The 23,484-nt window shown below is 55.6% G+C and overlaps 2 protein-coding genes across 3 annotated transcripts in view; one reads left to right on the top strand and one right to left on the bottom strand.

Annotated features, from left to right (window-relative positions):
* The window catches only part of PIGO (phosphatidylinositol glycan anchor biosynthesis class O), a 389,616-nt gene that overhangs the window by 187,506 nt on the left and 178,626 nt on the right, over window positions 1–23,484 (bottom strand). The gene's annotated exons all lie outside the window — the stretch shown is intronic.
* Window positions 4,572–17,312, top strand: IL11RA (interleukin 11 receptor subunit alpha). Its single transcript, XM_069880559.1, has 13 exons — window positions 4,572–4,706; window positions 9,835–9,934; window positions 10,277–10,337; window positions 10,445–10,611; window positions 10,800–10,914; window positions 11,764–11,796; window positions 12,191–12,354; window positions 12,495–12,658; window positions 12,780–12,921; window positions 13,359–13,454; window positions 13,657–13,756; window positions 14,386–14,468; window positions 14,569–17,312. Exons 2-13 carry the CDS (start codon window positions 9,835–9,837, stop codon window positions 14,583–14,585), a joined length of 1,242 nt encoding a protein of 413 aa, XP_069736660.1. The 5' UTR covers window positions 4,572–4,706; the 3' UTR covers window positions 14,586–17,312.

Here is a 23,484-nt window from a genome sequence, read left to right as displayed (position 1 = left end):
GGACCGCGGCCAAGGGATGAGCCCTGCTCGCCCCAACAGCACCCGGCTCTCTCGCTGGGGTGTTAGTCATTTGGGCCGTGGCTGGGGACGGGATGTCCTTGGGTTCCCCACAAGTGGGGAGGTTCCGTGAGCCTACACTTTTAGGATGCTGCCAGGGAAAAGAGAGAGGGATGGATGGAGGAGCTTTCGGGCCTCACAGTTTCCTTGGGCAGGGGGACAAAGGGCAGCAGTGAAGCCTGATACACACTGGCATCTCCAGACAAGCAGATGGCACCAGGATGGGGCCACCTTTGCAGCACTGATGTCTGCCACTGCTCCCCAACCTACTGGTGTGACTTTTTGGAGCTGGGCACAGCAGCACGGAGGCAGAGGAGATGCTGTGACAGCATTCCATTTCAGGAATGGGAAGATGTCCTAAGGAGAGGGCTTCTGCGGAGGTTTGCAGATCCCTCGGAATGGGGGGAGACCCTAAGATGCCAGGCAACCACCTGGGACCCTGCCATGGTCCCTTGCTCTGCACAAGCAATTGGGGCATTGAGTGCCTATGGCTGATTTTATAACTTCACCAAAACCTCTATTTCTGCCTCTGATAGGGAGGCAGGGAGAGACCTGGCAGTGAAATACTGGTGGTGCTGCCATGTGGCTGCCACCAATCAGCTGGGGCTGACCAGCCTTGACTTCAGAGGGGCAGGAGAAGGCTGTGGGAGTGTGGAGGCTGGGATCTGCAAGGGGTCGGTTTTCCAGAAAAGCCATCTGTAATTTTAACCAAGTTGCCCAGGTTTAACTGAGCGTCGGTGGCTGCAGGGCTGGGGTGGTGGGGAGGCTCCCAGATCTGCTCGCACCCAAAGGTCCTGGTTTCACCCCCTGAGGGTTGAGGTCCTGAAGGCAGCACCCCAGACCTTGGGTGAGCTGGGGGCGGCTGAGGGGCTGCGGGAAGGGGGAGCTGCTTGTGCTGCCGGCCAGGTGCCGAGCATGCCGGGAGAGGGGAAAGCCTGGGAGACTCGTTCTGAAACAAGGCTGCCCTTTTATTCTCCTTTACGACTGCATTTTAATATCCACAAACACCCCTCCCTCCCCGGGCTCCTGCCAGCAGAGCCTGTATCGCCTGCGCTTGGCCTGCCGAGAAACCCTGGCCAAGCCCTGGGCCCCAGCACAGGGGAAAGGATTATTTTTCCCCTCTCTCTCTTTTTTTTTTTTTTTTAATATATGTTTTCTATAGCTCTAATTAGACAGGCTTGATCCCCGGCCAAGGCAAACACACCTGGGGGAGCCTTGCCTTACAGACCCCATCTGCTGTGACGGGGGTTCTGCTCCCCACACAGCCGCTGCCTCGCTCCTTCGTAGGGGAGGGGGCTGCTGAGGGGCGTAGGAGCACTTCCACGCCAAGCCACAGAGCAGCCTCCGCGTAAGAGGAGGGTTCAGTGAGGCAGTGTGGGGAGATGCTGCAGAAGCAGTGGGGGCACCCAGCAGAGCCCCATCCCACAGCAAGACCCCCGTCCGGCGTGGAGCTGAGGTATCTCCCCCACCCCGATCAGTGCTGCATCAGGGATGCTGTGGGAGGGGGATGCAGTGGGTAGCAGAGAGGTATTGCTCTCCTGGGGTGACAGCATGGGTGCATCAAGGGATCGCAGCCCCCTGCATGTGCCTAGGGAGGGAGGACGTGAGGGCTCCCCAGCGTGTACGGGTGTGTGTCAGGCTGTGGGACCACCTGCCTAGTGACACCCATCGGGGGACAGTTAGGGAGAGCAAGCAGGGGACATCTATATGCCAGGCAACTACAATGGCTTGCACTGAGAGCCAAATCCATGCTGGGCTGAGCTTTGGGTGCATCTTCCCATGACTAATGGCTTTCTTGTGGGGCTTTTCAGCTGGGCTTTCCTTCCTCTGGTTGTTTCTGGGGCAGCCTTAAAGCCCCCGCTTCTGGTGGGCTGAGCAGTGCCGTCACCCCCATGCTGGGGTCCAGTGGGTTCCACACCATATCTACGCCTAGCTGGAGCTGAGGGGGCTTTTTAGAGGAATCTTTGCTTGCCTGTGTTGGAGCTCCTCCTCTTCTGGGACTCGTGTTCACACCCTGACTGTGTTATGTGGGCCAGGGAGAACATTTCTCCTTCCATATCCCATCACCCAGGGGAGTGCAGGGTCCCTGCGGAGAGATGTAGCACAACAACCCCTCCTGCTCCATCTGCCCAAGTGGTGAGCGGGCAGCACTGCTGCAAACTGCCCTCCCTGTGCCAGGGATGCCACTGACTGCTCCGAGGAGGAACTCCAGCAGCTGCTTTCCCCTCCAGCCCTGCATCTGGCGTATCAGACATGCCTGCAAAGGGAATCACTAGATGCCGTGGGATGCATGCCACTGGTGCACCCATTGCCTTTGCACCAGCATCTCCATCTCAGGACAATATTAACTGTAACAGCAGCAGCGTAAAGTATGAAAAGCGGGATCCAGCCTCACCAGGACCTGCTGGCTCCCTTCAGGTGGTGGGCTGGGAGGGGATTGCAGAGGCTGGAATGTGCCTTCATCCCACTCCACAAGTGGGTTAGGCTGGAGGGTTTCCCTGTGCGTGGGGCAATCTGTGGGCACGGTGGCTGCCTTGGGTCCTTGGTGCCTCTGTCCAGAGCCACGGCTGTTCAGAGGGCAGCTTGAACAATTTTGCGAAGGATTTTGGAGCTACCTTGGCCTCCAGTCAAAGCAGGCAGCAACAGGAACATTTCGAAATTCTTTTGGACGAGGAAAATTCCACGGGCAGCCCCCCTCCGGAGAAAGTTTGGGATGGCTGAAATGTTTGGAGTGAGAGGCTTCTTGCTTTTGTTTACTCTGAACTATAACATTGGGAGTGGGGGAACCAAAAGGGAAAAAAGGAGACAATAGAAGGCTGTAAACAGAGCTTGCCCCAAGCAGGGCCAGGGCATCTCTCCAGCATTGTGGAAGGAGATGTGTCAGCACACTCACCCTGTTTCCCTGCTTTCCCTCCAGCTCGGATTCGATTGCACTTAATCTTTCAGGAGAACTTGGTTGGATTCTCCCCCATCAGCAGAAAAGAAGCTGGTGGGTGTGTTTCCAGCCTTCTGCATTCAGGCAGGACACAGCCCCCATCCTCTGGCACTGTGCTGCAGCCCCTGGCCTCAGCGTTGAGCTTCCGTTTCAGTTTTTCCCCACTTCTTGCTGCTTCTCCACTCTCTTTTCTGCTTGGGGGCTGCCACCTAATTGACCTGCACAAGGCAGGGAGCGTGAATACTGCAGTGAAGTGTTCCCCCAACCTCCATCCTTGCCATGTCCCTCACACCTTGATGCATTCCCTGGGCTACCTCCCTTTAGGAAAGGAAGGCAACAGGGTTGTCTCCAAGCTTGGAGAAGACACAGCGTGGTTGTCTCACTGGGTATCAGAGCCTGACACCGGCATCTCCACATCACACATTGTTGGGAGTTGCAGCTACCATCCTCCCCACACACAGAGACCCTACTGGTGGAGTGTGAAGTGTTAATGGGCCACCCTTTCATGGTTGCTTTTTTTGTCCATGCAGGTGGCCCATAACGACACCTGAAATTCCTCTCCAGCTCAAAGAGAATTTTGTTTTGCAAAAAGAACGACAATAAATTGCTAGCTGGGGGAGCATTAGTGGCACAGTATGGTGAGCTGTTTGTTTTGGCTCTGCTGCCCTGCAGTGTTTTTGGCTGACCCAGGCACCTTCGTGCCTCAGGGATGGAGCTGAGCCCAATGGCTCCCAGGCACCAGACAGCTTTGGAGCATGGAGAAGGACGTAGGCAGGACCAGGCAGGGGGATGCTGTGGGGCTCCTTTCTTGCTCATTGTTCCTGGCTCCAATCTGGAGTTAATCATGAGCATCAGGAAGATCTGGGCTTGTGTGGGGCACAGGCTTTTATGTACATATAAATGTCTGTGCCCTACGTCTATGGATGGATATGCTCTTGTATCAGCACAAGGGCCAGTTTATGGAGAGATTTAGTTCTGGAGGATGCAGATGCTGCTATGGGGTGAAATGTTAGGGAGCAGACTGGTACTCAGCTGCCCCGTTATGAGCTGTAAGTTCACCAAAACCTCTGCCAGCCTGTGCTGAGGCCCTGGAGCAGAAAAATATCACAAATCCTAAAATGTTCTTGGGACAGGAAAAGCCTTTCCCACCCTCCTCTAATCACAGGGTGGCCCAGCTCCCTGCCAGCAGCATGCATCTCCATCCCACAACCCTGTGCTGAGGACAGTGGGGATGCAACTCCCCCATGACTCCATCCCTCCATCCTAAAAATATTCTCCCAGCTACAGCACCAGTAGGTTTCTTTACAGCCAGGAGATTATTTTTAGGAATTTCTCTCGGGAGGGAGAGAATGGGCATGGGGATGGGGGGGGGGGGGACGACCCATTCTCTCCTCTCTCTGAATGCAACGCTGCCAGCTGGCGTGGTGTCAGGACTTCTGGCTGCTAACAGAACCCTCCCTGTTTTGGCCCTTGCTGATGCCTCCGGTTACAACCGGGAGCCAGAGACCTCTCCTTCCCTTGGGATGGAATAGGGGAAGGCAGAAATCAGGACATTGGAGGGGGAGTTCCCTGGCTAGGGTAAGAGAAGAGCCTGACTTCCACGAAGCTACCACCATGTCGAGGTGTAGGGTGGCCCCCTGGCACCTCAGCCCCAGCTCCTGCTAGTGACTGCCAGCCTCACACAGGAGAGAGGTGACCCTCGGGATATCAGGGGGTGGGGGGTGGAGGAGTTTCGAGCTTGGCTTTGGTTGCTGGTGGGGCTGTGGTGTGCCAGGCATTGCATGGGGATGTCATGATGGGGGTTGTTGTGGGCTGGATGGATGTGTGCATTGGACCTGGCTAAGGTGATGAACTGGTTCCCTGGGCAGCGCTGCAATTAACCCTGTTTGGTTTGAGCTGAGGTTAACCCCACACCTGGGCTGCACTGGGTTTAGCCCCACATTTGGACTGTGTAACCTCATCATTGGGCTATGCTAGGTTTAGCCCTACCTTTGGACTCTGCTGGAGTTAACCATGTGTTTGGGCTGAGCTGGAGTTTAAACTTACATTTGGGCTGAACTAGGGTTAACCTCACTTCTAGGCTGCGTTAGATTTAACCCTGCATTTGGACTGTGTAACCCCATGTTTGGGCTGAGCTGGGTTCAACCCTACTCCTGGGTTGAGCAAGATTTAGCCGTGCATTTGGACCGCAAGTCTGGACTGCATTGGATTTAACCCCACTTCTGGGCTGTGTGGGATTTAATCCTGCTCCTGGGCTGTGTGGGTTTTAGTCCCACATTTGATCTGTGGTTGGCTAAGCCCCACACCAGGAGTGATTTAGCCATGCACTGAGGCTGTGCAGAGAGCATTGGACTGCACTAGCCTCACAAGGGAAGGCTGCAACTCTTTTAATGGTTTAACTGGGGCAATTCCAGCAGCGGGTGCTGGGGTTGCATTGGGTACAGTTGCATCAGTTCAGTCTGGTGTGGTTCCTCCCCGTCAGGCACGGGTGCTCAGTACCGCACCGACGGGATGCAGAGGAAAGCAGCCCTTTTTAAGGTCCCCAGGGTACCAGAAGGGCTGGGAACAGAAAGCAGGTCTCTCCGCTTGGCCTCAGGGAGCATCAAACGCAGCAGCAGGGTTGATGGTCCTCTACCCACCCCAGTGGTGCATGTTGATGCAATGATGATGGAAGACACCAATGCTTCAGGGGTAGGATGCTGTTTAATTGATGGCTGCTGGGGCTCTTCAGAGCGGGGCACAGCACTTCTGCAGGGTTGCCAGGAGGAGGGTGGGTAGCATAGCACTGTGATCCAAATCCTGCAGGGAAGCAAGAAAAGGGATTCCTGCTGCTTCAGAATTCTGCTTCCCTTGGCCATGGGACAGGTTTCCCACAACAGGCACTGGCGAAGAGGAGGGTCTGGGGTGTGGGACCATGGATGCTCCCCCGGCTCAGCGGCTGGAGGGCAGCATGATGTGATCTCCGAGGTGTTGGAGCTGGATGGCATCAGGCATCACCTGTAGTACAGCAGCTTTCTGCAGGTGGGTGACTCCAGCAGGGACCAGGGCATGGCGGGCAGAGCTGCCAAGTGTTCTTGGATTGTTCTATTTGCTGCATCTTGTTTGCTGATCAAGCACCCTGGGGAAAAGTTAGGAGGCACCCCAGCTTTCTGTGCTTGGTGAGGAGCATCCTGTATCTCCCCGCTGCCATCTTCAGCCCTGTGGCATGGCATAATCTGCTTGTGTCCCCACCCTACCACCCCCAGCTCTGCATGCATCTCATTCTCTTTGAAGAGTGACTTCAAATGAAGCAAAGCAAAGAAACCCAAACCTCACTGTCTTTCAAAGTGCCGAGCACAATGGAAAGTTGGCCTCCCCCAGGAATCTACTCTGGTCTTTGCCAGGCCACAGTGGGGCATGGCACAGAGCATCTGTGTGGGGGGGACTGTCACACCCCACATGGGCACTGGTGACGGTGCGCATGGCAATGATTTGCCGGGGGTGGGGGTGTGCGTTTCAGCTTGTGGTGTTTAGGTTTGGATGCAGGAAAGGGGGTTACCGCAGGATTTCTCCCACTCATCTCCCCCAAAACCTTTAGATGGGCTAAAAGTACATCCAGTAGGGCAGAGGGATCAGTGCACGATGGAGTGTGGGCAGCCTGCATTTCTGGCTTCCACTCATGGGTGCCACACACAGCCTGGTCACACTGACCGTGCCAGTGATTGAAGTGTCCTGTACTGAAGGAACATAGTCCAGATTCGCTGCCCTTGCTGGCAAGGCCAAACCACAGCCCCAGGCTGGGCTGAGTCTCACTGCCCTGGCCATGGCCATGGGCGGCCACCCAGCTCCAGGGAGGCAGTAGACGCCTCCCAGTCCGGGATTAGCACGCTGAGAGGAAGAAAAGCTCCATTTATTCCCTCTGTCCCCCTGTGCTGGGACTCCCTGTCCCCAGGATGTGTCACAAGCATAGGGGGATGCTTTCTCTACCGGTGTGCCTATCTGTATGGCAGCAGAGCCGCTAAGGAAGCCAGCAAAGCACATGTGTGTGCATTCCTTTGCACGCCTATTCTCCTCTAGGTGAGGGAGTATGGTTGCAGAGAGTAAGGGGATCCGTTCCGAGCAGGCTCTTTTGCAGCTGTGCTTGGCCCAGAGTGCCTGGACCCCTGCCATGCCGCTGCACCCAGCGCGGGTGAGGGCTATGGGTCTTCCCCGGCTCTGCGGCTCCTTCCCCTTTTGTTTGTGGCCTTTGGGCAGGCGAGGAAGGGCTTGCCCTGTTCCATCTCTCTGTGGTGATGCTCGTCTGTGGCTAGGTTTTGGCAATGTTCAGATGGGTCATTTACTAAGCCAGTGTGTGTGTCTGGGGGGACTTGGTGCTGCCTTCCTCCACGTGGCACTGACAGGCGCAGGCAGCTGCCCAAAAGAGCCTTTCTGGGGCAGGGTAGCTCATGGGATGCTGGGGTGGAGATGGGGGGACCCTGGGATGGAGGATGCTGGAGGGTGGGAGGATGTGCAGTGGCCCTCAGGATGAGTGGCAGGGGCCGCTGCAGATCCTGGGGAATCCCCATGGAGATCAGGGGTTGGGATGTGACTGGGAATGGGCTCTCCAGAGATGCCGTCTGCCACTGCGTAGGGGCCTGGGATCCCTCTGGGGCTGTTGGCAAATACCACCAGGCTGGCCAAGCAGGGCTTGTGCTGTTTCCCAGGAATGTTAGCAGCCACTGGCTTTTAATAACGCTGTGCCCCCACCTCTTCCTTGTCTGTGGAGGGGAAGATACCTTTCAGCATCATGGCTGTGGAGTCTTTTCTCCAGGCTGGACTTGAAGCACTCAGTGGCCTGAGACCTGGCAGACTCATGTCAGCTGTGAGCCAGCACCCAGAGCCTGTCCCCCTGCCACAGAGGGGCAAGGTGGGCGATGGGTGCAGCAGCTCTGCCTCTGCTCTCTGCAGCATTTACATGAAAACCCAGGGCAGTTAGGAGAATAAATTATATTTTAAAATAATTTTTCTCTCTCCACATTAACACACACTCTTTTCTCCCTGACACTCCCCCCCAATACACACAGTGCCATCTCCTTAACTCGGACCCATGTGGTGTTTAAAGTTATTCTTGGTTGCTGCTTTTAAGTGTATTTTAAGTCTTTTTTATTTTCTCTCACCAAAATATGTTACTTTCAGGCTGAATGTTCCCAGTGAGTTACCAGCATAGTTTTGGCAGAGACCCTTTAACTGATGTTTCTTGGGAACGTTCCTACAAGTGGTTTGGTAGGAAAAGCTTATGACAGTCTCATGAAATTATGTTTGGTGCTTGTTTTTAAGGCTGCCTGTTGCATTCATGATGGGGCTGATGTCAGGTGCTGCGTGCCTCTCACCCCTGCACTTGGGTTGCAGCACATCACCCGGTAGCTCTTGTTTCCATCACCACATGGTTTGGTCTCTGGCCATGGGCACCTGCCTGCAGAAGAACTGGCAGCTGCTCCAGGGTACCTTTCCAGGGCTGGAGCATCCCTCTTCTGAGCATCCCCCCTCAGCTGTCAAATCCAGGAAACTCAAGGAGACACGGATTTATGCCCACATGTTGCAGGCTGTGCTTGGGGCTGGCAGAGAGCTCACTGTCTCCTGAGGTGTCAGCCCCTGTTTGCCTGCAGCCGGGAGCAGAGCCCAGCTCTATGGGTATAAATAAACAAGCCTGCCTGTTTTTGTGGGGCGGGCAGGCGTATTCTTCCAGGGAGTAATTATTCAGTTGTCTGTGCCTGCTGGGGGCAGGCAGGGCTGGCTGATAGGGGCAGAGGGACACTGCTGTGGGTGGTGTGATGCTGGCTAGGACTGATGCCCTGGGGTGATGCTGGCTGAGATGGACAGGGTGACGCTGGCTTATATGTACAGGATGATGTAGGCTGGAATAGATGCCCAAGGGCAGTGCTGGCTAGCACAGGCAGGGTGATACTGGCTGGATAGACAGAGTGACGCTGGCTGATTTGTTCAGGGCGATGCGTGCTGGGATGGATGCCTGAGGGCCATGCTGGCTGGGATGGACAGAGTGATGCTGGTTGAGACAAACAGGCTGACACTGGCTGATGCGTTCAGAACAATGCAGGCTGGATTGGGCACTTCAAGGCCATGCTGGCTGAGGTGGACAGGGCAATGCTGGCTGACACAGACAGAGAGGGAGTGACTCAGATCTAAGGCTGATGTTGACCCATGAAGAGATGAGTCACGTCATTTTCTCAGCATCCCCCTCACTGGTGGTCTTTCAGTGGGAGGAATGGATTTCAGGGCAATTTTCCATGGTACTAGAGACCCTAAATGGCCCAGAGGGGCACAGACCTGCATGGACTAGCCCTGAAGCAGGTGTGGGTATGGCCAGTGATGTGGGACCCCCGCAGCCAGCCCCACTCTTTGTGCCTTCTGGGCTCTCAGAGACCTGCTGCCCTGGCTGTGTGAGCCTGTTGAGGCTGTATTGATTGTCTCCTTCCACATAAAAACAGGCCAGAATTTGTCCTTAGTCCCTTCCTACTCCAGCTGCACCAGCACAGGTTTCCGGACCACCTGTCGAGCTGGGAGCCAGCCGGGGCTCCTGGCACAGGACCGCAATGGCAAAGAGCCCTTAATCTTGCCAACCTATGCAGCCCCAAGCTCCTGGTCAGTATTGTGTCTGCCCTCTAGGCATGGTGACTTCCTGGGAGCCGGGGTCTGGCTGTGACAGTGGCCAATGGCTGGGATCCCAGGGGTATGGTCCCCATTCTGTCCCCAGCAGGATGGAGTGACACGTGGGGGAGACACAGGGGATACTTCAGGGTGTGGCCTCCACTGGCCACCCCGTTGCAGTGGATAACACCTTCTCCTCCCTGTTTTGCCTCCTCCAGATGCGCAGTCCCATCCCAGGCCTGGGCAAGGTGATGGTGTTCCTCGCAACAGCCCTAGCATCAGCCTCCCTCACCATCCCTGAGGGCTGGGGAGAGGAAGGTGAGCTTCCCTCGAGTTCCCTGTGCAGCCCTCAAGGCACTGGGGGCATCCCGTTCCCCAAGGCAGGCACAGATCTACCAGAATCGGGGTGTATGCGAGATGCAACCCTATGGCAATGGGTGTCCTCTGGCCAGCGCCCCTCATAGCTGCCCATTGCCCAGCTTCAGCTGGCACCAGTGCTTCTCGGTCTCCTATGGTGGTACCTGCATAAGGCAAGACCCCACAGCTAGTGCCCAGCCCCCCGAGGTGGTACAGCCCCAGGCTGCCCACCTCAACCCTCAGTTCTGGCACGAGGTGGCCTGGGGTGATAACACCCATCTGGGGATGTGTGTGTCCCTCCAGGTGTGCAGTATGGACAGGTGGGGACAGACGTGACCCTGTTGTGTGCCAGTGCCCACACCAGGTAAGTCTTTTCTGTGCACACCAGGGGATTTATCCAATGGGGTGGTTGACAGCATGGGCGTGACATCCCTGCCCTCTAACACTAGCTGCCTGGTCTCTCTTCCCCAGCTCAGTGGTGCAATGGAGAAGGGCAGGTGCCACGGCGCTGCCAGAGGGCTCAGCCATCCATCAGGGAGCCCTGGTGTTACCGCACGTCAGCTTGGCCGCAGCGGGGACCTACAGCTGCCACAGCATGGATGATGGCCTCCTGCACGCCGTGACCCTGCGGCTGGGGTGTGAGTAGCTTGTCCATGGACTGGGGTATGGAACGTGTGTGGCCCTACTGTGATGGGTCAGTGGTGTCCACACCCCTGTCAGGGGCTTGCCGAGAGGGGACTTTGTGGTGACACAGCGATCCCTGCTTGTCAGCTGGGCTACAGGACAGGGGAACCCTCACTGACTGTTGCTTCCTCCTGGACCCTAGACCTGCCGGGAGTCCCCTTTGTTTCCTGCAGAGCATCTGACTATGAGAATTTCTCCTGCTCCTGGACCTCCAGTGTGGAGACCTTCCTCCCCACCAGATACATCACCACCTACAGGTGCTGTATCCCTACAGGACATGGGCTAGGGGGGTTATGGGGTGAGGCCTGGGTCTTGGTCAAGAATAACCACCAAATCCTGCTGGCCATCCAATTCACACCCTGGGTTCACCTCCTGCCCCAGGGACTCTGCTGCACCCCAGAGCGGGTCATGTTTTGGGGTAAGCAAAGCACTGAGCATTAACTTGCTCCAAGGGCCCCCCTGCCCCCAGCAGCACTGGGGAGCCTGCACAGGCTCGCTGCCTCCCTGCCAACAGCTCTGCCAGCACTGGAGGGGCTATAAAAGAGAAGCAGGTCATCTGCAAGCTGCTGAATGCTTTGGCATGCTTCAGGATGAAAGGAGCCCCAGCAGCATTGCTGCTTCTAATTATCCCAGCAGGCCAAATTAGTGGGCTGCTTTGAAGTCAGCCGGAGCTCGTAAAGCACAGCTCTGCTGAAAGCTGCAGGAGCTGGGGGCTCAGCGAGGAGGGGTGTATGGAAGCAGGGGCTTTAGGGGATATTGGATGAGGGTGAAGCCAGCTGTTGGGGAGTTTTATCATCTTTATCACCTTTGCTGCTGCTACACGATGAACCCCAGCTGGGTAAGGGGGGTCCTTCAGAGAGGACCTTTCTGGGCACCCTGCTGTCTTGTTCCCTTGGGACCCCAGTTTCTGCTGCCAGGCCACTTGCCTGCAGAGCTTGGCACCACATTAGCTCCATCCCCTGTGCTGTGTCACCTGTGTGCGTCAGTGTGGAAGTTGAGGGCTGCTCTGCAGTGTGGAAACCCCTGTCCCTCCTTTGAGTCACAGTGGGGTTGGTTTCATGCTGTCCCCTCATCCTCTCCTGCTTTTCTGTCTCTTTCTGTGGCAGGAAGAAATCTCTGACAGGTGAAGAGAAGCGGAGGTAGGTATTACTGCCATCTTGATCCCACTTCCTGGGGACTGGCCCCCCATCCCAAAGGCTCTGCCTTGGTAGTGGGGTACCCGAGGTGAGGGCTGCATGTCGCCATGGCAGAACCAGCTCCCTAAGCCCGGGTACTTGGGAGAAGGGTTTGCCCCAGGGAGGGAAGTTCCCAGGAGGGCCTATGGGGCTGGATGGAGGTCAGTTTGGTCACTCTCAGAGGGTTGTGCCAGGCTCTGGAGCAGGGAGGACAGCTGCATGGACCTTGCCTGAGCTGTAACAAGGGCTGGCACTTCCACTGGGATCTTGGTATGAGGGTCTCCCCACAAGGCACCTCCTTGGCAGCACTGGGAAGCTGCGCAGGGAGTAGGGGAACATTTTACCTCCCCATCCACAGGAACAAGAACAGGCACATGGGGCCGTGCCTCCAGGATCTGTCTCGCCCTGGCACCTGCACTGTCCATGGGTCGGAATTCTGGAGCTCCTACCGCTTGAATATCACTGAGGTGAACCCACTGGGATCCAGCTTCCGCCTCCTCGATGTCACCATGCAGGCCATCAGTGAGTCCCCATCTGTCCATGTGTCCACCCCCATGTCCATCCATGCCTCAGGCTTCCAGCCCTGGGTGGCATCAGGGAGCCCAGCTGCCCTGTGCATGGCAGTCTGGTGTGACAAGGGCTCCCTGTCCAACCCTACGCAGTTAAGCCGGACCCACCCGAAGGTTTGGTGGTGGAGCCCATCCCCTTGGCCCCACGGCGGCTGCATGTGAGCTGGAAGTACCCCTCCTCCTGGCCCAAGGAACCTCACTTCCAGCTCAGGTTTCGGCTTCAGTACCGGCCGGTCATCCACCGCTCCTGGTCTGTGGTAAGGAGTGGGCAAGGGAAGGCAAAGCCGTCGCAGGAGCAGGGTGCATGGGGCAGGGAGGGCAGTGAGGGCAGTGAGGGGTCAGCTGTCCTGCCCCACAGCTCCGTTCTGCCTGGCACAGGTGGAGACAGTGAATCTCTCCGAGGTGATCACAGATGCCTTTGCTGGGCTGGAGCATGTGGTCCAAGTGAGCGCCAAGGATTTCCTGGATGCGGGGAACTGGAGTGAGTGGAGTGCTGAGGCCCGGGCAACACCAGTCAGAGGTGTGTGTGGAACAGGCTAAAGTCCCCAGTATGCCTTCCAGGTTGTGCCATCCCTCCTCAAAAGCTCTCCAGCACCGTGGGTTGCCCTCTTTACCCCCCTCCCCATGGCACCCATTCCCCTGAAATATCACCCAGAGCAAGCCCCAGCTCCTGGGGTCCCTTAAAGTTGACCCAAAAAGCTGATCCTGTGCACCATCAAAAAACTGGCCCCATGGTGGAAGGGAACAAAGCATCTCCCAGCCCCATTGGGGGATTATTGCCCCCTACAGCCTTGGGGCAGAGTGGGGCTCCCTTTGCACCAATAGCACCCCAGAGACACTCTTGGGCTTACAGGACCCCTGGGGCACAGGGGAACCCTTCTTTTCTCCTCTCTGAGCATCCCTGGGGTGCTGCCAGTTATGTTCAGTGAGTGATTCCCATCCCTTCTGACCTTTCAGACCTAACCACCACGGCGAGTGAAGAAACCACTACAGACACCAGGTTGGAGAGCTTGGCTGAAGAGTCCTCCCAGGCTCCCAACCCTGAGCCCATCAGTGAGTAGAGCCGGGACCGGTGGGCAGGAGTGGGAACTGCTCACAGGCAGCTGCCTACCTGGGCACATGGGTCTGAGAGCAATGGGGAGAGTCTCTTGCCCAGTGCTTGTGTGTGTCTAGTGTGCTGGGGTGCCCAGGAGCTTGCAGTAGGGTTGCCAGGGCGCTGTGGCATCCCTCAACCAAGACAGTCTTTCTGTCCCAGACCACAGTGACCCTCTGGAGAAGATGGCTGTCCTGGTGTCCCTCGGGATCTTTGCCTTCTTTGTGCTGGCTGCTGTTCTCATCATCACCATCCTCATCTGGTAAGCTGGGTTTTGGGACGGAGTGGTCTGTATGATGATTGTCCTCATAGCACTCTGGCCCCCAAAACCTCAGCACGGGGTTCCCCATGTTCACCCAGCCCTGCTCTGGGGTCCCTGCCCCAACAGGTTTGATGCCAGACCCATGAGGTTGTTTATGCTCCTCTTGCCCCTGTACCACCTCAATCCTTCTTCCCAGCACACCACACCAGCTGCAGTACTGCCCATCCTGCCTGGGGTCTTTCTAATGAGCCCACATACACAGGACCTTTCTATGTATCGCCCAAAGATGATGGTGCTACTAAATCCCCATAAAGGTTCCTACCTTATTGGAGACTCTCAGATTCCCCTTTGGGAGTCTTGCCCTGGGCACTGCCTGCTGGTCCTGTCCCCAGGTCCCCTCTCATTATTCCATGTTTGGGCTCTCTCTGCCATGCTGTGGCTTCGCAGTTACCCTTCCCAGCCCTGCTCTACCTTGTGACCAGCTCCTGCTGGAGCCCTAGAGTTAACCTGCTGGAGTGGCCAGACAGAGCTGGCCACAGCTGGATGGGGATTACCAGGAATGTCAGCAATCCATGCAGGTACTCAGGGGGGCTGCTCAGGGTCCTCAGCTGCTGCTGCTCTATCCCCAGGCTCCGGGTGAGGAAACACGGCAGGGACAAGACCAAACCCCACAACTTCTTGGTTGCTGCCACCCACTTGAAGGCATTGCCGAGTGAGTCAGGTTGCAGGGGAGGTGATGGGGGCGTGGGGAGGGCGTATGGAGAGGGGGGCAGGTCGGTGTCCCCTCTGACCCCTGCCCTCTCTCTTGGCAGAGGCCCAGATCCTGTAGTGAGCCCTGGCCAATCCCTGCACCCTGCATCCGCTTGCCCACGTGTGGGGCTTGATGCCACTGCTGGCCTCCAAGGACCCCATGCCTCCTGGGTCATCCCACAGCCGTGGACATTGCAGGAGCCCCCAGCACCCTGGGAGTGCAGGATGGACCCTAAGGAGAGAGGCTCTGCTCCCAGGAGCTTTGGGCTGCCCATGCCCACCAGGAGCCAGCTGGAGGCACCTTGGACTTGAGGGCAACAGGCCAGCCCTACTGCCAGACGCTGCTGAACACATGGGGATCAGACGCTGAGCCAGCATCACTTCACTGTCTAGTGATGAGGGGGACTATGAGTGCAGGCTCCCTGGGGTGAGCAGGGAGTGCTGAGCCCTGCCCATCACACCCACCAGCCACCAGCAGGCAGAAGGGACCTCTCTCATTCCTCTGCCCCTCTCCTTTGTGCTGTGGCTGGATGGAGCAGTGATGCCAATAAAGGGGATAGTATCGGCACTGCACAGGCAAAAGACCCCCTTGCAGAGTGACCTGGACCAGGCGACAGTGAGTGCCACCGGTGAGGTGCCAGCTTGGGGGTGGTCCTTGCGGGAGATGCACAGACAGCTGAGCTTGTCTCCTCCCCATGTGCCTGGAGGGGCTGGGAGGGTCCCTTCCCTGGGCCAGCACTTACTGAATTCCAGAAGAGGAGGTAGAAGCTGCCTGGGACATCTCTTCTGCCCTCGCAAGCCCAGCAGCAGAGACAGCACCCTTTGCACAGCCCCCCTTGCTCAGCATGTGGCCCCCTCCCCACGCCTCAACCTGGCCCCTCTAATGGGTTCCATGTGTTGGCACCTTCCAAGCCTGGTGCTCAGCGCCAGTGGCCCAATGAGATCCAGATGGGGCTGGGTGGAAATTCAGGCAGCAGCGGCGTGGGGAGCAGAGCCAGAGCCGAGCGGGTCCTTGCGCCTGCATCACTGAGAAGATTTGTTACTCAAGGCTGGGCCTCGAAGCTCCCCTGGGTGCAGAGGGATCCTGGAGGAGAGGGACCTGTTAGAAGGTCCTTGTGGGGACTGGATTGGAGGGGATATGGCAGAGCTGTACCCTTTGCAGGCTGTGCCTCTGCCCTCGCTAGCTGCCCCTGCATTCCCACTCTGTGTGCTGCGGTATGGAGGCTGCCCATGCCAATGCTTGGTTCTGTGAGGTCCCAGCCCTGGGCTGTGCCTCCTGAGCACACTCTCCTTGAATGGGGAAGGTAGGGGCCAGCCCTCCATCTCCTATGTGCTACTGGGATAGCACCATCCTTTGACAGGAACAGGACTTTTTGACTGACCAAGTAAGGCAAGCAACTCGGGGGAAATAAGAGGCCCAATCCTGCCTGTGCTTCTGGCCCCAACAGCCACATTTCCTTTCCCAGGTGAAACCAAGAACTTGCCAGCTCTAGCTCTCATGCTGCCATCACCTGCTGGACTCTGGTCTCCAGCATCCAACCAAGCCAGCACACTTTATGATACGTAGCGGTCACCCTTGTCTCCCTTCAATCCTCAGCATGCCCTGGGCAGCCCTTTCCACTTGGAAACCTGCTGTTGTCACCACCAGATCCTAGTCCTCCACCACTATGGAGGGGATCAGGGCTGTGCTTGTGCATAGGATGCTGTTGAACGCATCCAATATCCGTCCAATAACTGTAGCTGCAGCATTTGCAAACAGCTCAGTGGTTTCTCAGCACCTGGTGCTCTTTTAGAGGCTGATGTCTGCTCAAGATGCAGCAGCACAATGGCCAGAAAGTGGGACAGCATGTAAGCCAGGGGATCCAGCCCCTTTATCCTGCTTTCTTATAAACTCCAGAAAGTCCAGGTGAGCGCCAAATAGGAGGGGATTGCTGCTGGCCAAGGGGAGCAGGTACCACTGGAGTCTTGCACGTCCACAAGGTAATGTGTGTCTGCTCTATGCAGGCAAGCTTAGGTGGATAGAGGAGAAAGGCTGGGCAGAGGGCTCCCAGAGCTGTGCCATCACCGTATGCCAAGCCCTCTGTCCCCTTCCTTAGGTAGGGCTGGGCTTGCCAGGCAGTGGGGACACACAGTTCTAGTAACCAGGGCAGCTTATGGGCAGGAGATGCACATCTGGTCCTCATCACAGCATCCCACTACCCTTGGCCCTGGAAGCTGACCTCTTTCATCTCTGATGGAAGGTTTAGAGACAGGACCTGCCACCCTTTTGGGAGCTGGAGATATAAAGAGCAGGAGAGAGCTCTGCATGCCACCATGAACTCCTGCCTGTCTGCACTGTGGCTGCCTGCTGGGATCCTCCCTGACTCAGCCCCCTGCCCAAAAGCCTGTAGATATGACACATGGGCAGCAGGGACCCCAACGAAGCAGTAAGCCCAGCGCTTAGGGGACTAAAGGTGCTGGATGCTGCACACCAGGCTGCCTGGGAGGAGGATGCCTTCGTGCTGGACAAGGGGGAACATGCACACTCTCAACTGGTGAAGACGCAAGGGGAGGGCTTGGGTGACCAGCAATCTGGGATAAAGGAGAGGGCTCTGGATGCCAAAGTCAACTTTGCCTTCAAGCTGTGGAGAAGAAAAACAGGAAGGGACCATGAGAGCAGTCCCAGCAGCGGCACCTCCCTGTCCCACCATGGGGCCAGGGCACTTCCTCCACTGCTCGGCCTCTTTGGTGTCTCATGCAGCCGCTGAGTGAGCAGGAGGCTTCCTGCTGCAGGCTGGAGCTCTGCCTGGATGCACTCTGCCTGGAATAGGCAGAGGCAGTTCCAAACTTGTCGCTGTATCCCACCCTCCTCAGGGCAGCTGGTGTGCTAAAATAGCAGGAGGAGCTGGTACCTGCCAGGTCTGGGGATGCTGTGCAGGTGGAAGTAGCCTGTGGGCTGCACACATGAGGAGCAGGTAGAAGAGCAGGAGAGCAACACCCAGGTCCTGCTAGGGGCCCAAATTTTCCAGAAGGCAATGCCCCATGCCAGGGAAGGTCTCCAGTTCAGAGGTGCAGAAAGGCTTGTGTCTGTGCTTTGCGTTTCCATGTAGCAAAAGTTGGCTTCATCCAGAGCATCTCCTGGGCAAAGGCTGAAGTGCAGCAGCTACCTAGCTATTTGTGGGGCTTGTTTGGGAAAGCAATAGCCTGGGCTAAAGCCACTGTGGTAGAACACTGGTTATGGACAGTTGTGCAGCAGTGCCTGGGCTGCTTGACTGCCATAGACCCTGCCAAAAAGTCTGGGCTGGCTCTCAGGCCCAGCCTCCACCTCTCCCTGCATCGCTGCCAAGATCAGCCTGTATTTTGCAGGGAATGAGATGGATCGCACATGAATGTCAAAAACGGTCTCAACTTACCTCTCGTGGCTGTTCCTGCTTCCTTCTCCACCACATCCTGAGCCAAGGAAAGAAGTAAAAGTATCTCTGCCAGATTGTGGAGGGTATAGGGTCATGAAACATACATATCATGAGACAAAGGAAAAATGAAAGAGTATATGGTTAGTGATTCAGCAGGAAAGGAAGGATGCATCGACTGAGGGGAAGAGCCGTGCAGATGTATAGATGGACGCATGGATTGGTTGGCAGAGGGAGAAAGGGATGGATATATGAGTAGATGCATGGATGAAGGAATGGATAGGCAGTCTGGACACCTAAATACCATTCTAAGCATCAAAGATGCTGATTATCTAGGGGCTAACTTGTGAAGATGGCTGGGAGGCCAAGTGTGTAAGGCTGACAGAGGGAGGCCCACAGGCAGAGCAAGGACAGTATTTGGGAACAAGACCCACGTGTGACCTATGCATCCAGTCCTGGTGGAAGTGGCATCACAGCTGACACGAGAAAACAGAAGTCTGAATTGTTACCACTGCAGGTCTCAAGAGTTCAGACAAGACCATTGGCCATGTCCAGGCCCCTCGGGAGCTGCTTCCATTTCATACTGTCTGGGCACTAGGGATGTAGGAGCAGCAGGCACCGTGCCCCAGGGACAGTGAATCCAAACACAAATGCTTTAAAAACCTAGGGCTGAGCATTCACCCTGGACATAGATTTCATCTCACCTGCATGTGGGATATCTCTGCCTGGTGTCTTACCAGGTGGTCCAAGCCCTCAGCCCACTGGATACCCCTGAAATCACCCATACTCCCTCTTCTTCATCTGCCTCCCTTTCTAGCTACCACCGGCCTGCAAGCTCATTGCCCATCATCTGTTCTTCCCTCAAAGAGAGAAAGAGGGACATCATGTGCCAGGACAGAAGTGCTGGCACACAAACAGATGTGGAGAAGGGGGAGGCCCGCGACATCTCTTCTTGCTGCCTCATTGTAGGCTTCTCCCTGCAGGGAGGGACTGTATCTTTATTTGCTTGCTGGGGCTGGCATCCAGGATGCTTATGCTCATTCACAGCTATGAAAGGCCAAGCACATGGCCACAGAGATGCTGGGAAGCAAAAGCCAGCAGCTTAGCTGTACCCAAGCATTGCTGCTTACGATGCTCTCAGGAAAGGGCTGCTCCCTCCTCAAAAAAGCAGCCGCTCTTTGGATGAGCTCATCAAGTCCAAGACTTCCTTGCCAGCTTTTTTTTTTGTTTGCACTGGGAAGAGACCTGTTGCCCAAACGAGCTCGTAGCATTTCTTGTACCTGAGGTGAGGTGTGGTGACGCTGGGGGACACATGCAATCATACTGCTTTTTCACAGCAGTGCCCACTGTGTATTTCCCATGGACACATCTCTGCTGTGTAGCGTGGCAACCATATCTCCTTGGTGCTGCCATACCACTTGCTCAGAGGAGACGATCTCTTTACTTCCACGTAGCAGAAATTCCATCATCTCCTGCAGCTGCCTTCAGAGCTGTGTGGACTGAAACAGAGCAGGAGACACTCTTAGAGCTTCCCTGGGTAGGGATAGGGAGCCTCCCTACCTGCTTTCCTCCCACCTACTGCACCTTGTGCTCCCCTACATTCACTGCCACATCAGCTGCTTCATCTGCATGACCTGATCACCCAAAGAGGTTATGAACAGCATGACCCAGCTCTACACAGAAGCTGTCCAAGCAGCTGAGTTACTCCAGCACTGCCTGTGTTATCAGGATTGCAAGGAGCTAGCGCCAGGCAGACAGACAGCCCTGTACAGCAGGGCATTTCTCTGCATCCTGAAAATGATGGGCCAGAGTTAAATATGACTCTGGGAGTCTCATGTGGCTTTGCAGGGTTACAACACATGGAGTTCTCACAACATGCAAGCAACCCCCAGCCTTTGGTCTGCCCTGGAAGATCCACCAGATGTAGCTGAGCTCCATGTACATGCTGGGCACTGGCATAGTCACCAGTCTACAGGTCTGTGCCTACACCTGGGATCTCCTGGGGGATGTTGGCTGATCCCCAGGAGGGTCTGCTGACCTGTAAGGCATGGATGCCCATGAGGGTGCGGACCTGGAAGACACCAATGCTTGGGAAGATGCTGACCTGGAATGTCGCTGATTGCCAGGAGGATGCTGGAGATGCCAGCCTGGAAGGCATAGATCCCCAAGAGTGTGCTGACCTGGAACATAGTGATGTCCCAGAGGCTGCCAACCTGGAAGGCATCAGCCCTCAGGGGGATGCTGACCTTGAAGGCACCAGTCCCCAGGGGTGTGCCAGCCTATAGAGAACAATTTATCCAGGACATGATGCTTCCTCCTCTGCTCCAGAGCACTTCTTTCAGCTTTCCATGTATGCTGAGCACCAGCTCAGCCAGGGACCACAGGGAGGGGGGATTGCACTGGGGATCCACAATTACGCAGGTTGCATGGCTAACTGCAAAGGGTAGGGTAAGCTGCCTGAGGGAGGGAAAGTTCTGCAAGCTGAGCCAGCAACACCTCTCCCAGTTTCCCTCCTCTCCGTAGCTCCCCGCTGGAACTGGGAGCTGCTGCCTGGACATGGGCTGGCAGGAGGACGGCCCCCCAAACCGTCCCAAAATAATTCCAAGCCTCATTCATCCTCAGGCACTGAGCCGGCAAGATGAATGCCCAGACCCTATATTCCCACTAGATGGCAAACATTGCCTTCAAAAAAGCCTTTCAAGGACTTGAATGCCTTCCCTGAGGGAAGAGGCTGAGAAACCCCTTCCACGGGTCAAAGTCCTGTGAGTGAAGGGCCTGATGCTGCTGGCAAGCGGAGCTGAGGGCAGCAGGCACCCTTAAAATGCTCACCTTTTTCTTATGTCATTTCTTAAATTGTTTTCTTTTCCCATCTGCCTGGTTTCCCCCCACATTCCAGGAAACTCATCTGTCACCCTACGCTGGTGAGACCAAGCAAGCTGGACATGCAGGAGAGACATCTGGTTAACCCCAGGTAGCACCTTGAACTTCCACAGCCACAAAGCAAACCCAGAAGTTTTTCTGAGAACTAATTACGCTGTGGTTTGCAGGCCTGTGTGTTCATTCCTCCTTGCAAGCCCCCAGGTCCATGGGCAAACAATTTTGCCAGGTATAAATAAAGGAGGGAAGGATGAAGCCTGTGCAGATGGATCTGCATAGTTGTCTAAGATCTTCTGCCAACTCAGATGTATTTCCAGGCTTGTGTACGTTTGTTTGAATTCAGCCCTGTATTTTCTCATGGTCCCTTTATTAACCTCGCACAGAATTTTTCTGAGTGTTTGCTGCTGACCCTGGCACCGCTGCAATATTGCTGTGTAGTTAAACATGATGTGTCATAGCTAATGAAGGAGCTAACTGTGGACAGTAAATGTTTAATACAGACAAATCAAGCCAATTAGACAACGTTGAGAGAGAAGTGTGTCATCTCAGCTGTGTCGGTCCTGTGTGGAGGAGAGGGTCTATGGAAGGGTACAACCCCAGCTGCTACAGGATCAGGAGCTCCTAGCACCAGCCAAGGATAAAGAGTGCAGACCCCTGCATGATTCTGCAGACCCCTCAGACCACTGTGTAGGTAGCTTCATTTGCAAGAAGAAGACATTATCTTAAAAGGAGGATTTTTTTTTTCTGAAACAAAGATCTCTGGGTGGCTACAGAGGAGAGCAGCTGTGTCCAGCATGGAGCTGCAGAATGAGAAGTAGTAAATCATCCCACTCAACGCATTCCTTGGAGTCCCTCAATGGGACTCTTGGCTGTTCAACAGCGTTCTGTCTGCTTTTGTGGTGAACCTGGGGCTTCAGAGCTCAGCAGTGCTTGGATGGGTGCACTAGGGAACCCCAATGGCCACGTTCCCAATGGCAGACCTCCAGAGCATTAATGAGCTAATGGCAGCAGATGTATTTCCTCCACAAAGCTCTCAGGAGCCCAGCTCCTGGCAGCATCTTCTGCCCTTGCAGCCTGGGAATGCTGTTTGGCATCATTTACGCTTGGGTGAGAAGGGTCGTTCAGGCATCCTGGCCTCTTCCTTCAGGAAGAGATTATTGCCTCTTCCTCCCTGAGGGCTGGAAAGTCCCTCTCAGGGCTATTTATAATCAAAGAGAAAGATGTGAAAAATGAAAGGAAGAGAGTGGCTGGGGAATAGAAACTGAGGGAGCTGTCAGGAGCCAGTTGTCAGTGTGTGGCTCAGGGCAGCAAGCCACTGACCCATTGCAAGAACCACTGCACCACAAGCAGAGCAGGTAGAAAGCACTCTCCAGCACACCTGGGCTCCGTGCTAGCTCAACCCCTTATTGGCATGTGCTGATGCCTGGGGATGTGGGATCAGGGTAGAAGCAGTGACAACATGAATGACATGGGCTCTGGTGCATCCTTGTGACTTGAGGCTTCCCCATCCCTTTCCTAAATTCACAGCCTCCGAAGTCAGCAGAGCAGAAGTTCAGCACAGATGTGCCTGCATCACTCCTGAAGGTGGGATTTACAGATCCAGGAGAGCTTGACCCATGGGGGACATACTTGTCTGTATAGTCTGTATGCCTGCAGAGCCACAGGGTCAGAAACCACTCCAGTACCCCACAGGCTATACCTTACCGTGCTCTACTAACCCACTCCCATCCCTCCAGACTGACTCCACCTCGCTCCTGACCTGAGAACACCAAGGAATGAGCAAGTCCATTGCCTGAGGATGTCACATACTTGCCTTGACATGTGCCTGATTTCAGCTTTCCAGTCCAGGTCCTGGGAGCCGTTCTGGTCCTTCCCTGTAAACTCAAGGTTCTGCTTTTTTCATCCTGGCTCTCTAAAAGGTAACATGCTGCCACAAGCAACAAGCAGGCCCTTGCCCTCCACCTTGCTTTCCCCCCTGACACAGATCTCTGGAGGCTGGAGCCTGCTTTTGTATTGCTGATGAGTAGTCACAAGCTAGCCAGTGAGCCAGAGGCTCTGGAGCAAACTGACCAGCTATGGCCCCTCCTGCCTGCAGCATCCACACCATCCACATCTCCCACCTGGTACTGCCAGGTGAGAACATCCTATAGTATGAAGCAGGCAATGCTTCAGAAATGCTGGTGAAGCTGCACTGTGCTACTCTTGGTAAGAACATGAACCTCTTATCTTTCATAGGGTCTTTGCCACTATGCAACAGCAAAGAGAAGGGGTTGTTCTGGGGCTGCAGGTGGAAGGCGGAGGCTATGTGGCTGTGCGTCCCCTTTACACCCATTCAGATCCCCTGGCAGGTGATGGATGAGAGGCATTAGGAAGCAAGGTAGCTGAGAGGGCTGGGGAAATGCTTTTGCTGCATGCAGAGCTGAGGGATGAGCTTCTTCAGAGCCACCTGACCTTGCTGTCCAGGGGAGTAAAGACAATGATCCACCATGACACACTGAAAGTCCCAGCAGAAGCATCAAGCAGAAACCAATGGCACAGAGGAAAGCTCCACGCAGCCACCTCTGCGCCGAGATATCAGCTCTGCTGAGGATTGCTTTCTGGCCCTTGTCCAAAAGACATGGGACGGCCAGCCTCCACCTTATTAAAAGCTCTTCACTCTCCTTGGCTGCTCCCAAATTCTCTGTTGGAAATTATTCCAGCCCTTGGGGTTGA

The sequence above is a fragment of the Phaenicophaeus curvirostris genome, chromosome Z, assembly GCF_032191515.1.
Source record: "Phaenicophaeus curvirostris isolate KB17595 chromosome Z, BPBGC_Pcur_1.0, whole genome shotgun sequence".
Classification (NCBI taxonomy): domain Eukaryota; kingdom Metazoa; phylum Chordata; class Aves; order Cuculiformes; family Cuculidae; genus Phaenicophaeus; species Phaenicophaeus curvirostris.
The sequence above is the reverse complement of the archived record's forward strand: the minus strand, read 5'-3'. Positions and strand labels throughout refer to the sequence as shown.